General features: G+C 37.0%; 1 protein-coding gene across 3 annotated transcripts in view; it reads right to left on the bottom strand.

Moving 5' to 3' along the window:
* ZNF638 (zinc finger protein 638) overlaps window positions 1-17,730 on the bottom strand; it is a 154,800-nt gene that overhangs the window by 61,263 nt on the left and 75,807 nt on the right. The window contains exon 2 of one of the 3 annotated variants that reach the window (XM_063077859.1): window positions 2,422-3,937. The exons of 1 other annotated variant lie outside the window; for it this stretch is intronic. In XM_063077859.1, coding sequence (XP_062933929.1) covers window positions 2,422-3,735 — 1,314 coding nt within the window. In that variant the 5' untranslated portion in view covers window positions 3,736-3,937. Of the gene's footprint in view, window positions 1-2,421; window positions 3,938-17,730 lie in introns of those variants that run through there. One more of the 3 variants, XM_063077858.1, reaches the window with a different exon arrangement.

Below are 17,730 nucleotides of genomic sequence, written 5' to 3'. Positions count from 1 at the left end.
CAAGTACTGGTTCTCACAAGAAGTTCCCCCATTTTAGAAGTAAGCAAGGACAAAAAATTAGTCCTGGCCCAGGCACACTGCCAGCGCCTCGGGGCCTGGCAGGGGACCTGAGGCATGAAGCCGGGGACCTGACCTCTCCCCTCCCTCAACCAGGCACACTGCCAGTGCCTCAGTGTCCATCTGGGGGCCTGAGGCATGGATCCAGGGAACAGACCCCCACCCTACAACCAGGCACACCATTAGTGCCAAGGAGCATGCCAAAAACATCACCTCCATGTGGGTGGCCCACCACAGCCACCACAGTAACTACGGCTGCTGTGAAAGTGGCTAGCCATCACAACCACCATGTGTAGATGGTCCACCAGCCACTGGTGTGCCTTGACACAAGGAGAGTCACCAGCAGAGTCCAAAGAAAAGAAGAGGATGTCTCTCTCCACAAAGCCCATTCCAGAGTGACAGAAGAAGCATCTGCTCTACAATAATATTGGGAGACCTGAACACACCTCTCAGCATTGGACAGATCATCTAGGCAACAAATCAATAAAGTAACCATTACTCTCTTTCAGAGGGAGAGAAGAAATCTAGGGTTATCAGATGTGGGAGTGGGGAGGGAGAGGGGGAAAGGGAGAGATTGGACAAGGGGCATAAAGAAGAAGTACAATTTATAATAACATATATTACTAGTAATATTGATTGGATCAACGTAGGTCAATACTGAACCCCCAAAATATGTATAATCAATTATGATTCAATAAAAAAAAAAAATCCTATGATAATTAAAGTACCTCTTTGGGAGAATAAACTTCATATTCTACACTGGAAAAAAAAACTAGTACCAGTAAATACACATCGAAATAAATGTACACCTTTTCTTCTCTACAGAATAAAAATTAAAACACCAAGTTCTTTATTTTAAGATATACTTCCTTAGATTCATCATGACTAAGTAAAAGTTCAAAATAAATGAAAAAATTATGTGGTATGCCCAGCAAGAATAGAGAGAGCCTAACACTCAATTCAGCACTTATGCCAGGGATTACATCTAAGTGCTGTTAACTAATCTGAGATTTTTTCAAGGTAAAGACTTTGCTATCGCATTTGATGGGATAAGGCAACTACTATTTTATTAGAATTCCACAAATCTGGCTAAAATGCGGTGAAATGCTATTCTCTTTTGCTGGAATTAACCCTAAAACAACAGCATCAGATCTAGGTATCAGATTCTTGTTGACTGAAATCTGGTGAAGGGATAATAGAAAGAGACTAAAAGGGCAGTTCTGGAAGGAGGAAAAATAACCAGAAAATTAACACCTGTAGAATTTTAAGCCTATTTAAAGCATGCAACCAATTCAAGGTTATGGCCTTAAGTCAAAGTTTCTTCCTAAGGGAAGTACATTCCCTCCGGACCATTTACAATCTCAATCTATAAATCACATTAGTAAATAGTTGAAACTGGTTTCCAAACATATACAAGTAAATAAAACTTACTTGGAAATTCTTGCTCATATCTACCAATGATAACTATAACAAGTACATTCTACATTATACTACTCTTCAGAACCTCTGCAATACTTCCATCTAACTATACTACCAGAAAGAACCTAAAGCTTCCTTATTTTTTAAAGACTTTTCTCTCCAAATTTCTAACATTTTACACTCCCTTTTCTGAGCCCCCAGCTGGTCCCAAAATAATTAATGCATCTTGACTCATTTTTGCTATGAAGTTATTTTAGGAAGCTCTCTCTCAATGAATACTAAAGATCGCTAGTCCCTAAAAAGCTGGAAAATACTTACATCAACATTAACTGTCCTTATTACAAGACAGCTAGGTACGTGCAAGACTATAATGCCTCTTGGCTGGCTGGTTAGAGTGAGGTGTTATAATACCAAGGTCGAGGCTTTGGATCCCCATACAGACCAGCCGCCAAAATGCCAACACACACACACACACACACACACACACACACACACACACACACACACACACACACACACACACACACTCACACTCTCTCTCTCTCTCTCTCTTAAAAGTGTGCAGTACAAATGGGTTATACCAACTTTTTATATGTTTATACAAACAGATCCTCTTATTTAGAAAAAGATGACTCATGTGACATCGTCTTGTAAGTACACAGTTTATGCTATATAAATTTTATATTGTGTAAGTGGGATAACTAATTAAAAGTTCAAAATAAATGGACAAACTATGTGGGGTGCCCAGTCACAAGAATACAGAAAGCCTAACACTCAATTCAGTACTAAGGACAGGGCTACATAAGATTACAGCTCAGCACTGAGATTGTAATCAAAATTAATTTCTGCCATTTACTTAATGCCTAATAACAGCACATGTAACATAATTTAGACAAAACTTGGGCGCTGAGCATCATTACACAGTGATCTTTTAAAAACACTCACCTTCAAATGACTACATTCTACGTTACACAGAGAACACAAATGTGGAAATATTCTTGGAGATGCTGCATAATAATCATTCATCATAGAAGGAGTTGGAAGTCTCTTCATCTTCTGGGCATCAGCATGTGAAAACTTTGGTAGCCATGATGCTTTCACAATTCCAAAGAGAGACTGAATGGGAATGTCAGTCTCTGACTGGTAATTCTTTTTACTTCCTCTCGATCCAACATGTACATTAGATGAATTAATCTCAGGCTCATATGGGACCCGCTCTTGTTGGCTTACAGCTGAAATTAATTCAGATGAAAAAGGTTGCTGGTCCATAGATGGAGGAATCAGAGATTGACTCATTGTCTGGCTAACTGTTTGGTTAATGGACTGGCTGACAGATTTTACAGGTTCAAGGACTGACTGTCTTGAAATGTGTAGGCCTGACATCTTGGTTCCACCCTCAACTGGGAAAAAGGACTGATTACTGGAGGACTCACTGGGGAAGTCCATCTGGCGAAACACATCTTCAACAGGAAACATAGAATTACATATCACATTTGGAGTGGGAACAGATGCAGAAATGCTCTGCTGTGACCGAAATTCATTCTTGACCTCATCAGTTGGACTTTCAGGATCATAAATACGTACTTCAAGTGGATCTTCTGTGTAGCCGTATTTGCTTGCATGCCCATAATCAATCACATTACTCGAAACTGCTTCACTACCAAGTGTTTCTTTATTTCTGCTCTGAGAAGGTAAATTAGGTAATCGGCGCCCCATTTTTCGCATTCTTATATCCCTTAAAATTAATGGCATATTTTCAGGAGTCAGCTGTTCATCAGGATAGCGACTAAGTTCTTCTAGGTCTTCATTAGATAATCCAAAACTTGCTAAGATACTTGAGGCACTCTCTTTCGTATAGCGGCTCTGTACTTTAGGACTCTGCTCTGTAACCTGTGTCACAGAACTTTGTTTTACTCCCACTGATGCAGATATATGAGGCTCATCATCCCACCGACTACCATGAGGCTTCCCCTTCTTTTGTTGTACTTCATGAAAATCCAATTTTTCTTTGGTCAATCTTGGGTCAGTTCGGTGCTGAGTTACCTGAACATTCATTCTCTGTGGTCCCATGTTCTGATAAGATTCATGGCCAGCAAATCTGTGTGGAATTCCACGGGCTCTCCCTGCTGGGTAAAATCTTGGAAGACCCATAGATCCAGGCCTCATAAATGGTCCTGGAGGCCTCATCCCAGAAGGGTTAGGTGCTCGTGGCCTTTGAAGTGGAAAGTTTCCTCGAGGATTAAACCTGGGTCTCGACATGGCTATTTTCAAGAAAGCCTGATTTAATAAAGTATAAGGTGGTGTTGAACCATGTGAGGCAACGGCATTCAGCTGCTGAAGCGCCAACTGAGTCTTAATCTGAGCAAAGTGCAAAGGAGATGGGCCCAACAGAAGTGGGTTTGCAATGCCCAGGTTCAAGGAATTCACAAGTGGTGCGAAATTTTCCAAGAATAACACAAAGCTGAAAGTTAAAACACAAATATTAGATCATTTTAACTCACTACTTCATGAAGTGGGTTCTACAGCCAGTGTAAAACATTTTGAAATAAAGCCATGAAATCATTCTGCATTTCATATAATTTTAGAGTAAGGGCTTATGAGGATTTTTAAATTCCCTCAAAACTCTCTCTTCTTTTCTTTCCTGAATCCAGAACACAAACCCCAAACCTCAAAGCCAGAGTTCATGTGTACTGTGTTGTACTGGGTGCTGTCCTAGGTGCTGAGTGGTAATTACAACTCCTTTTAAATAATCTTGAAAAACACTGGGAATTTATTTCACGCTTTAATACTGGAAGAAAAAAAGATGAAGGCATTAAAATACTCAGAAATGCACAGACCTAATATGTATGTTATCAGACACATTAACAATGAAAACGATAACTGTAATCATTAGTTTTATAAGACGCATTTCTCTAAGACAATCTTCCTTGGAATCAGCCTTCACATCTAATAACTTCTACATAGCAATTAAATTGCACTTATTAAACTGTTATTAAGCAGTGGTTTCTTACAAGATAAAAATTTCTCGCCAATAACTTGACTACAGAGTCTGACAAAGCTGTGTGCAATAGCAAGGGATTGGTTATAGCATACAACATAATACATAACAAAACCAGTCATCTTTTTCCTGAATTCCCTTCATAGTGAATATAGACAAATATCTGTGAATAAGAATGATTAACTTTACAGAGTACTGGCTACGTGTCAGTTACTGTTCTAAGCACTTCACATGGACTGAGCCATTTAATTCTCATAATTGTCTGAGAAATGAACAATTTTGTAAACAAACGAGGACACTAAGGTACAGAAATGTTAAGTAACTTACACAGACAAGTGGCCATGCCAGGATTTGCATTCAAGGTAATGTGGCCTAATAACCACTAATAGCTGTGAGAAAGAGTATCTTGTAGTTCTCAGGCACTATATTAGTTAAAACTGGTTGGTGACCAGCCCATTAGAGTGCAGCAGTACCCACTCCAACCCACTTCTCAGAAAATAATACTTCTGCTATAATTCAGGACCAAGGCCAGCAGCCACATAATTTGCCTTCCCTCTTGCAGTTTAATAAAAGAGCAGACTATGCCTGTGTTTTCTATCAGATCTCTACTTTCATACCTGATAGAAATGCAGGGTGGGAAATGTAAGGTCTTGAGGCATTTATGCCTGCTGTGAAAAATTCACACTATGGATACTATTTGCTGAATATCACTTTCTGGTTCAAGCTACAATTTCACCCATTACGTTACTATATACTTTTTCCTTTAATACATAAATGTTAGCAAAATGCTAATTAAGCTGAAAATGGGCTATATCTGGTTAACACACTCCCTTGCAACCACTTTTCATACTGCCACCACATTTAATCTTTGCAAAAGGACTTTTTTTTTTTTTTTTTTTTTTTTTACCACATCACTCCTTTGTGGTGCTGATAACTCCAAGGCCATGGGTTTGGATCCCATATAGGGATGGCCGGTTAGCTCACTGGGTGAGCATGGTGCTGACACCACCAAGTCAAGGGTTAAGATACCCTTACTGGTCATCTTTTAAGAAAAAAAAAAAAACCCAAGAGGCTGGCCAGTTAGCTCAGTTGGTTCAAGCGTGGTACTGTAACACCAATGTAAAAGGGTTCGGATCCCCATACTGGCCAGTCACAAACAAACAAACAAACAAAAACACACAAGAGTACCTCATACCCTTTATTTCTTAGCTTTAAGATCCAACCAATCTAGCCAACTCTACCTTTCTAATTTTACTAAACACTTATTCTAGCTATGACTTTGCTCTTAATTCTTCTCTTCTCACGTCCCTTTCTCTCTTCCAGTCAAAACAACAAACCAACCTCATCCTGGATGCTGACTTATCTGACTTCACTCATCTTTCAAGGTCAGCCTCCATTAAACCTTTCTTGAGCACCAAGGCCCAGAGTGAGTCTTCCAACAACCGTTATTTATTGCTTGTGCCATTTTTGGACTCATACCTTTTACTTTTGTGTTCATATGCATGGTGTTTTTCAACAATCTAGTGTCATTTGAAGGTATACATTCATTGTTATCACCCAAGCATATAAACCTTACTCCTACTCAAAAGCCCTCAAATATTTGTTAAACTATTTGAACGATCACATCCAAAGTCCCCATTACTAACACACATAGATTATCAATTTTCAAGTTAGAATGAAACATGCAGATATAACAAAAATTATGTAGGCTTCTGATTCACCAGATACAAGCAGCAGACACAAGCTTACTGAACAATGATACCTAAAAGTTCTTTTTAAACAATCATAAATCATGAAACTGTGACTACCTTCTACACAAAATTACTTCCAAGAACAACTTTGTCCTTATCTAATTCTTAACAACCATTGCTTACATAAGCAGTCTGTCATCTAGTCATTCAAACTCTTTCTGCACCGTTTTCCCCATCTGGTGAGGACTCCTCTTACAACCTCAGGAGCACAAAGCACTTCCAAATGTTGTTTCTCCCCCAAAATAAAACAGAAAAGGATCAGATCTCAGATCAGACCTCATCTAATTACTACATGTAACACCAAACAAGAATCAGTTAGAAGTATCTATATTTTAAGTTCTTTAAAGGCAAAAACCTATGTTATTTCCTAATGTGCCTAGCTATTGCCTTACATTGATACAAGTATTCATTTATAGAATTTAACAGAGCAGCCCTTCACAAACTGTATTACACAAATACTAGCATCCTGTAAGACTGGTCTTCTACAAAGTAGTTCCCTGGTCAAGAAAGGTTGAAATGTACTGTACTTGCTACTCTTCTTAGAGAGCCACAATGCCTATTAGCATATTAAAGACTGTGAGAAGTCCAGTTGTTTATCAAAAACCTTTTTTCCTTTTGCACTTCCCAAACTTGTGTTCTCTTCATGCATATTTCCCCAAGGGTGATATATGAAATATATAACTGAGAAAGCACAAGCAATGAACAATCATAACATATTTGCCTTACAGTACGGAAACAGGATCCTGAGCCTCTCCTTCCTTCACCCTTTCGCCCTCAAGCTTTTAATTTTTGTAGCATGAGGAGGTAATGGTGGGGCAGCCCTAGTGAGGAACCAGAAGAGTGGGAGTCATGGGCTTCCACCCCTTGGAGCTGCAGCTATTTACTAATCATGGCAGAATTATTTCTATATTTTAACAACTGGTATAGCTACAGAAGTGTGTCATCCCTGAATACCAGTCCTGAAATGACACCCATCTATCACAGAACAGTCTGGAATATACATAGACAAAAAAACTAAAAGGCCTTTTCACAGCTAAGGAATTTCAACTATCAATAAACAGAGGTTTGGCTTGTTTGTATTTTTTTAGGAGCCTTAAAAAAATGTTAAGCACATTTTTAATTTATTTTTTATTTTTATTTTTTTTTAAAAGATGACTGGCAAGGGGATCTTAACCCTTGGCTTGGTGTTGTCAGCACCATGCTCACCCAGTGAGCTAACCGGCCATCCCTATATGGGATCTGAACCCCTGGTGTTCCTTGGTGTTATTAGCACCACACTCTCCCGAGTGAGCCACGGGCCAGTCCCGTTAAGCACATTTTTAATCATTTAGGAAAGTTACTGTTTAGTTTTTTTCTCTTACAGCTATCATTCACATCCACTCCAAATAAAATGTTTTGACTAAAAGGACGCTTATATTTATATTTCAAGCTTTCTATTTATAAGGTATTATAAACTTCTCTTTTTCAATTATATAATTCTGAGCTTTATTTTTTAAAATCTAACTTAAGGGCAGGCAAGCCCCATCATCAGTACCTTTCTTTTCTTTGTCAATTAACTATTATGTCCTTCTCAATCAATTCAAGGGAATAAAATTCCAAAATCAAATATGAAGGTACTTCAAAAAGTTTGTGGAAAAACAGAATTAAAAGATAATATGATCTTTCCTTGAACTTTTTAATGATCCCTTGTACTGAGTCATTCAGAATATCTGAAAAAAAATGCTATGTACTCCTAAAAAATTTAGAGAAACAGCCTCCTAGGGCCAGCCTGTGGCTCACTTGCGAGAGTGTGGTGCTGATAACACCAAGGCCACAGGTTCAGATCCCTATATAGGGATGGCCGGTTAGCTCACTTGGAGAGTGTGGTGCTGACAACATGGTTAGCTCACTTGGAGAGTGTGGTGCTGACAACACCAAGTCAAGGGTTAAGATCCCCTTACCGGTCATCTTTTTAAAAATAAAAAAATAAATTAAAAAAAAAAAGGAAAAGGGCCTCCCTAGCAATAAATATATCAGAGTAACTTCAAATCCAGCTGTTATTCACACAAATAATTAATGACATCACTGTTCTAGGCAGGGAAGAACCAAAGCTATTAAGCCAAAACAGATTCCTTCCTTCACAGGGCTAACATCCCACTTTTTAAGATGGAACTAATATATCATAAGAACTAGAGAAACCAAAATGATAAAATATATAGTTAGAAATCTGGAAGTTTCCCTTTTCACACTCAGCAATTAAGAGGGTTTGCACAGAGACTGGAAACTGGCTGAATAAACTACAGCATAATCCATATTTGGCAGCCATAAAAAAGAATGATGATACACATTCCTGGTAGAATATACCCTAAGGATAAGAACTAGTGGGTTGAAAAAAAAAAAACCCTTCAGGTTGTTTTCATTTTTTAAATTAACATATTGGTAAAAATAAATAAAATGCTGGTTAAAGATGAAATAGCCACACAACAGTATTACCTAAGTATGTAACAGAATCAGCATAACTTATGTCTAAAAGCAAGCTGGTTTCCAACACCAAAGTGGGAAACTAATAGAGCCCCAGGTACTTCAAATCTACTATAAAAAGTTAAGAAACCCAAGGGGTTCATCAAGGATGGCATTCACTGATCTGACAATAATTTTTAAATATTATTAATATCATAGAATTTATAGATTGAACATGACAAGTGAAAGCCAGATATTCAGGACATATGTTTGAAACAATAAATATTATAAACTTTATAATCCATAACCATTAAATAATATTCCATTTTCCAGATAACTGAGTTTCCTAATAGCTGAGAAGGTAATCCTTCACATTTCAATTTGAATGTTTTTAAAATGAATACTTCCTATTAAAATGAATACTTCCTAATATGCGGCCTGGTTGGTTAGCTCAGTTGGTTAGAGTGCAACTTTATAGCTTTTTATGGGGTTTGGATCTCCATACCGGCCAGCTGCCAAAAAAAACAAAGTAAAACAAAACAAAAACTAATACGTACTTCAGCAAGGAATTTTGAGTTTAATTTTTCTTTTTCTCCCAGTCATAGAGTATACAGCATCCACTGCCATAGGGAGAAATACAGCTTAAAATTAAAAATTAACTGAGGTTCTAAAAAAACTTTACAGACCCAGAGCATATGACATGGCATGGATGGTCCCCCATTTTCCACAGTTTCAGTTACCCATGGTTAACAAGATGGGTGAGAGAAAGATCACATTCACATAACTTTCATTACAGTATTGTTATAATTGTTCTATTTTACTATTAGTTACTGTTGTTAATCTTACTGTGCTTAATTTATAAATTAAACTTTATTATAAGTATGTATAAAAAAAAAAAAAAAACCACTCAATGTGGGTCTTGGTACTTATCCCCTGAGTTACTGTATTGAAAGGCTTTTAATGACCAGAATCAAGATCCACACAGAAAAGATATGAAAACTCCTGGGCTGACGAGAAATTTCAGAATTTGGAGACACAAATTAGAAGGCAAGTTAATGTTGAAAACAAGAGGTGGAGTGATACACCAAAAAAGTGTTTGGGGTTTTGCGGGGAGAGTGAGGGGGGAGGGGGCTGGAAGCAGTAAATTCAAACTGAGAGAATCTGTCATCCAATTTTCAAAAAGGCCTATGACCCCAAAAGAAGCCCTATATAGGGGTTTCAGAACACAGGCCTTCAAGACCTAAATTTACATGGTTGTGAAAACTCCCTATCCAAATCTCCTCTCCTCCATCCAATTTTTAGCTCCTGGCTCACCCATACCACTACATGCCTAATGCTTTTTGCTGCTATAACCACTTCTGTACATCTCAGCTTTGCAAAATATTGGTTTTTGTTGTTGTTTCTGTTTTGGTTTTTGTTAGAGAAGAGTATTTAAGAGGCAATGTCAGCAGGTCAGAAAGCTTCTCAAATGTATCCAAATCCTGCATGCCACTGGTGGATAAAGTGAGACGATATCACTATTGACCCCCTTTTCCCCTCCTTTTTGATTATAGTGAAAAGAAATGAATTCAGAACCACTCATTTAATGTATTAATGTATTTTTTGAGAGCCTAACATAACAAAGTCACTATGTTAGTTCCTAACAAGTTTCAAAACCAAATAAAACATGGTTCCTATGGACAATGCAGTAGCAATCTAACTTGACCAACTAGAAGAGCATTTATCACTATCATGACAATGCTAAAGTATCAGAAAAGGATTTCTGGAAGAGGTAACAAATACTTGAGTTTTGTAGAATATCTTCTAAAGTTTTGAGGGAACGGGGAGAAATGAGATTTCAGATAACAAGGTCTTACTAAACATGTGTTTATCAATTTTTTAAAAATTTAGGATATCCTGGATAAAGTTTCTGAATATTATGAAACAGCTGTGCTGAAATGGTAAAAAATAAATTGTAATAAACTTACTAACTGTATATTTCTGACAAAGCTATAAAATTCTGGGCCAAGACAAAATATAATTGCAGTTAAAATGTTTGAATCTTCTCTAACCTCATCTCATGACTATTTGATAAAATCATCTATGAAGACAGAAAAAATAATCTTGAGGGCCGGCCCGAGGCTCACTCGGGAGAGTGCAGTGCTGATAACACCAAGACCACAGGTTCAGATCCCTACATAGGGATGGCCGGTTAGCTCACTTGGGAGAGCGTGGTGCTGACAACACCAAGTCAAGGGTTAAGATCCCCTTACCAATCATCTTAAAAAAAAAAACAACCCAAAAAAAAACTTTCCATTCTCAATTGCCTTCTCTACAGCAATTCCCTTAGTTACCAAGATTCAAAAAATCTTACCCTCTATTTCTAACTAATTACAAAATTGTACGTATTCCTCTCAATACTTATGTACTTTTCTTTCTCCCCTTCACCACCCTCACCATCCTATTACAAGCCTTCATCCCTCTATATTACAGCTGGCCTCCATCCCAATTCATTCTGTCATTCACACCTTTTCCTTAGCTATCATAAACTTTAAATCTACAGTTACCTACACAGATTCACAGATGCACTAGCATAAAGACCAAATGTTACAGACTCAAGTGCTTAACAAGTGAAATACTGTCTGGAATTTTCTTTAAAACGATCTACAGAAGAGAAAGAGACTTAGTTTTGAGGCAAGTTTGATGAAACGGGACTAGTAAAAGTATGTGTTGTGCAAACAGTGATGGGCCCAATAAAAATGTATTACCTTTCTTCTGTGTTTTTTACATGTTTGAAAAGTTCCAAAATAAAGTTTAAGTGTTAAATACTAGGTACGACATTTTAAACAGAAAACAAAAGGGGAGGAGGAGTAAAAAACAACCATGAATTACTGAAGACAACTTCATTCTTCCCAATCTAACATTATCACACCAAGGTCTAACAAAAAACAAACTCAGCTAATTTGTAATGATTAACAAGCAATATATAAATAACAAATTCAGATTTAAGTCTAAAATCTCATTTTAGTTATTATTCCCTACATCCTTCCTTCCCACCTGACTTTTAATAAAATATTTCACTGTCTTTGTTTCATTCTACCTTTCGGTGGAAAAAAACTTGTGAAATGAAGAAAATAAAAGTAAGCAAAAGAAGCAAATCTCTGATTAAGAATTAGGTTATGCCATACCAAAGAAAATAAGCCCTCTGCCTTTTGAGGATGATGATGACATAACTTGAAAACAATGTGACAAGAAACAGGAACCAAAAAGCAAGTGTATACTTGGCTTTAACACCTGGAAAACAACCAAACAAATTAAGACAGCTGTTATAAAGCCTTTTTCATTTAACCCCAGGATCCCTGGTCATACAGAGGTTTGTCCACTTAGAGGAATTTATGGGTAGCCAACTTATGAAATCATTAAACTAACTTGGAAAAACCTGAATTGAGATCTGAGTTCTTAATTATTGACTCCTTTGAAAACTGCAACTAAATAATATTAACCCTTTTAAATAAAATTTTTATTTCTAATTATACAAGTTATATATGGCTGTTACAGAAAATATAAAAAGCAGCAAATAAAACCTACCAATAAAACCATCACTCACCACAGTAACCTAATACTCTGGTCCAGTTTCTTCTAGTTTTGTGTATGTGCATGCACAAGTGATTGGGGACGGGGGTTCCACCAAACATTATAGTACGAAACTATGCTATTTGACATTTTCAACTGACACTTTATTTTCCTATATTTAATATTTTTCAAAAATATTTAATGGTCACAAAACATTCTGAAGCTTTGAACTGTTTTATTTTGACAAGTAGCAATTAAAAAATCTTTTCTATACCCTTTTTTGGTTTTTGTTTTTGGAGGTGGGCCAGAACAGGGATCAAACCCTGGACCTTGGTATTATCAGCACCACGCTCTAACCAACTGAGCTAACTAGCTGGTCCTTCCTCTATGTCCTTTTAAGAACTAAAACATGCCACTGTAAAATGAAAAATATTCAATATAACATGAACCATAAAAATTCTTTTAGAAGCACATAGCAGAAACTGAGTTCTTGAGGCAGTCACAAAGAAATGGTTTGACGGATTAAAAAGATATCGCCGTCAGATCCCATGAAGTATTTCTGAGATGCCCACCACTACCGTGATCAAGAACTGCCTATCATTGTGATGCCAGTCCTCTAGAAGGAAGGGAGCCCGTAATTTTATTTATAGATATTAGTAGACCTAAAATCTTAGAATCCAAAACCATCATCAAAAATTAGTCAGCCAGATCATAAAGCCTCCATTACATTCAAAATGTGAAGATTTCTATCAAACTCCACACTTGGATTGTATCACACTTCAGTTTATACAAAGCATTTTAATATGATCTCATTTGAGCTTCACAACAACACTGAGAGCAAAGCAATCCTAGTTTACAGATTGAGTAAAGCCTTAGAACACAGGAAGTATCAAGATCACAACAGAACCCACCTCCTCCCTCAGTGTTCTTTGTATGCTGTATTCCAGATATATAAAATGTAAATGTATTTTACAGCTTTGTTTTCCTGTAATTATAAAAAAGTAATACATGTTAATTATCTGCCGCCCCCAAAAAAGGAAAGAAAAAAATCATCCCTATGACATGCAGAACTTTTTTGATAATCTTACCACAAAGAGAAAACTCCCATTAACATTATTTTTCTAGGTATATACCTACATACCTCACTTAGTGCTGCTGTGTCAGAGCACTGTTTTTCCCAGAATATATAAATTCGCTTTGGCACTTAAGAATACAGATATTACAACTGGCAGTTAATACAAAATTCCAATTGTTCGTTCAGTCACAAAAACATGTCATCCTATGCTTTCCACAGTTTACCTGTCACTCAATCTGCTAATCTCTCCTACCATATAGATTCAGTCAGCCAACATTTTTCTACCCTAAGTTTTGTCCCTTCATGTCTCACAAAAAGTATGCATGTCATAATTCCGAAGATGTTCCAAGTGTGAAGTGGAGAAAAAGTATGATGTTGGATATTAAAATGCCAAAATGTGCCTTCAAGGAAATGGCCAAAGAAACAGACATCAAAATGGCAGACAATTAGAAACATTATTTGGCACCACGAAGGCCATCACAAATTTCACCACCACCTGAAAGGATCGATAAACATCGTGACTTCAGATATGAATCAAAAAAAAAAAAAAAAAGGTCAATTGCTAATGCACAATGCTAGGAACATATCACCATGACAACCAAGCATTAACAATCCCATAGAGCAATGACTTAATGTTGTTATTATTCCCAGGAAAATAACTCTTTGATAAATGGTGTTAGTACAGTCAGATACACCTTCTTTTTTTGTAGGAGCGTGTGCACTGCATACATAAATGGGTCTCCAAAGCACAACACTGCATTCATTGGAAATGATGCTCCCCTAGAAATGCGTATTGGTGGTCCTGCTTACCTTGCAACCCCTAATAAATATAATGGATTAGTCCAAGAGAAGCCAGATGATCCAAGTTGGAATAAAGAAATCTTCCCTGGGATTGTTCTGTTTTGTTTTTTTTTAATGAGAAAGGAGAAAAGTTGTGGATGTTTATACAACTCAAAAGCTGTTGATAAGTCATATTTACTGCTTTACTGTGAAAGCACAAGCACTGAAACAAAATAAAGCCACTACAACAGAGGTTTGCACGACCAAGAAGCACATACAATATTGAAGGTATTCAATACCTAGCTACAACTGTTTCTGAGGCCTAACTGTATCTTTGCTCTCCCTACCATTTGGTTATTTGCTTCTTTCATGGAGTACATGGGCCAAAAAACAGTCCCATGTGCCTAAAGAGGGTTCCAAAATCTTCAAGTAAGCATACCTAAACTATCTGACTATATGCATTAAAATGACAAAAGCCCCAAAGTCTTTACAAAGTGCAAAAGAGCATACTATACTATCTTTTGTGTAAAAAAAAGGGGGGGGGCACAAATATCTGTTTATAGGTATAAAAAGAAACACAGGAAAGATAACACAGAAAATGAAGTTGGTTACCTAAAAGGGGTAATGGACAAAAAGGATTGAAGGGATATGGCAATAATATTTCACAGAGTACATCTTATAATATAGTTTTGACCTTTAAAGCATGTTAACAATCTACATTTTTTTTTTAACTAAGTCAACAAAGATGGGAAGGAGGGAAATATCTAAAACTGAAAGCTAACTAGTCCAACCATATTTCAAATGAATACAATAACCCACTGAAGGGAAAAAAGAAAACTAATGAACTTATGAACCCATTATTCAATTTATATATCCTCAGTTTTGGCAGAGCTGGAGAAAAAGGAAGCATAACAAGTTTTCATTCTTTTTAGTAGGTTTGTTTTCTGTAGTGATATGGGTGAAGCAATTCTGAAACTAGTTCAGATATGATAGGATTCAGCAAATAAGTAAATGTTTTGATGGTTTTGGGAATCAGGACTTTCACTGTGGAAGTCAAGACATACAAATGTGAAATGGGAGAAAGAAGAAAAACGTCAACAGTAATAAATTATAAAACACTATAAAAACCAAGATTCTGTAAGTCTATACCTCAATCAATCGATGGGGAAGAAGTGGAGGCTCTTACAGAGTGCTGAGTACCTACTAGTAAATGTACAGGAACAGATGAAGTTGAGGGAAACTTTAATGAGTAGGACATTTGCATGGTCTTAAAATGTCTCTCCAGAAATTAGTTTCAGGGGTGGGGGTGGGGGGGCAGCAAACACTTCAATCAAAACATCTAATCAAACATATCGCCCATGAAGGGCAGATGAACATTTTGCACCTACAAATCTGATACCCTGGGGGCATATCAGCACTTACATGACCTTTCTGTCCAGGGATGCATAATCTGAATCTAATCAGATTATGAGGAAACATCAGATAAATCCAAAATGAGAACCACTCTATTAAAAAGAAAAGCAAAGCAGATTCTATTCTTCAAAATGTCAACTTCACAAAAGATAAAGGCAGGCTATGTAAATTTTCCAGATTAGTGAAGACTAAAGAGACATGACAAATATATGCAATATCTGATCCTAGATTGATCCGGTATTGAAGGAAAAAATAAATAAATAAATAAAAACCCTGCTATATAGAATATTATTGGGTCAATTGACAAAACCAGAATACAAACAGTAGATTAAAGAAGTTTATCAATGTTAAGTTTACTGAAGTTGATACCTGTACTATGACTATGAAAGAAAACAACCTATTCTTAGGAAATATACACTGAAGTATTTAGGGATAAAGGAGCACGATATATGCAACTTACTGTCAAACAGTTCAGGAATAAGAGAGTATGAGCGTGTGTGCGTGCAGAATAGGAAAGGGAAAGGGAGAGACAGGAAATTCCCATCACCAGAGCTTAAATTCATTCAAAAATAGTCAATGACCCAACATTTTATATCCAATACTGGACTATGCAACATCTTAATGGTATACTAAGTCAAAATGACTATAAGCAAGTATGGCAAGAGGCAGAAAACCTGCAACACAATAGAGTATCAGCCCCAAACACATTTTTGGATTTGGCCCTTCTTTTTCTGCATCACGTCCACTCCCTATTCACTGTTAGTCAGCCCATTATGCAATCCATAATAATCTGATCTTTGGGGAAATTTCCACTGATCTGAAGATACCCACCCTGCTAGGAGGGGTGCCAGTGAATGACTTCATGCAAAATTGGTTAACTCCCATAAGTAAAATTTACACTATTAATTCAGCTTTAGAGAGGTACTGTAGCATACTGTTTAGAAACTTAGACCCTACAGTGTTTTAATTCTGATCCAGCTGCTTGCTAACAATGTGACCCTGAGCAAGGTGGTTAACCCAACCCTGTTTCACCATGCAAAAACAAAAATAAAAAGTGCCTACTCAGGGCCGGCCTGTGGCTCACTCGGGAGAGTGCGGGGCTGGCAGCGCCAAGGCCGTAGGTTTGGATCCTATACAGGGATGGCCGGTGCGCTAGCTGGCCGAGCATGGTGCAGACGACGTCGTACCGAGGGTTGGTTGCGATCCCCTTACCAGTCAGGAAAAAAAAAAAAAAAAAAGTGCCTACTCAGAATGCTGTGAAAATTATAACTTCTGACACACAAATAGGTGCTCAAAATGATAGTTAACAAAATGCATTTCTTAATAAGCAGGTAGATATATGTTCTTTTTATTAAGATTTGGATAATTTCTGGAAATTAACAATATATGAGAAATAAGGAGCCGGTCCAGTGGCTCACTCAGGAGTGCAGCGCTGGTAGCACCAAAGCCCGAGGCAGCAGGTTCGGATCCTGTATGGGGGTGGCCGGTGCGCTCACTGGCTGAGTGTGGTGCAGACAACACCAAGCCAAGGGTTGCAATCCCCTTACCGGTCAAAAAAAAAAAAAGAAATAAGAATTGCTTACTTCTACATTTCAGTATTTCCTAAATTGAGATCTAGCAATTACTGAATACATTTTAAAAGTCACATCAAAATTCATGGATTCAGACGTTGATGAAGCAAAGCATTATCTAAACAACGTATAAAAAACCAGTTTTTTTCTTCAACAAGTGAACTGCAAGGAAAGGTACGTGGGAAGCTTCTAAATGAACTTAGGAGATATATCAACTAATTATAAATAAATTGCTCCAATTATAGAACTTACTTGGAGGGCTGACTGATCAGCTCAGTTGGTGTTATAACACCAAGGTCAAGGGTTCGGATCCCTCTACAGGCCAGTTTCAACAACCAAAAAATAAATAAATAAATAAATAAATAAATAAATAAATCTTATTTGGATTATGACTGCTAAAAATTGTGTGTGTGTTGTGTATGTGTGTATGAGATACACGTGGGGAAATTTGAATACTGTCTGAATATCTTGATACTAAGAAAGTATTAATAACTATTAATAGTAACCATTAATTGTTGCTATTGTTAATTATTAATTAATTTAGGTGTGATAAACATGTTTTTTTCTAAATATTTTAGAGAAAGTTTTGAACTACATATCAGTGAACAGATATGACATGGGATCTGCTTAAAAATAGGGTAGAGATGAGACAAAAATGACCACTGGCTTATAATT

This window comes from Cynocephalus volans, chromosome 14 (assembly GCF_027409185.1).
Source record: "Cynocephalus volans isolate mCynVol1 chromosome 14, mCynVol1.pri, whole genome shotgun sequence".
Lineage (NCBI taxonomy): Eukaryota > Metazoa > Chordata > Mammalia > Dermoptera > Cynocephalidae > Cynocephalus > Cynocephalus volans.
This window is presented reverse-complemented; position numbering and strand designations above follow the sequence as displayed.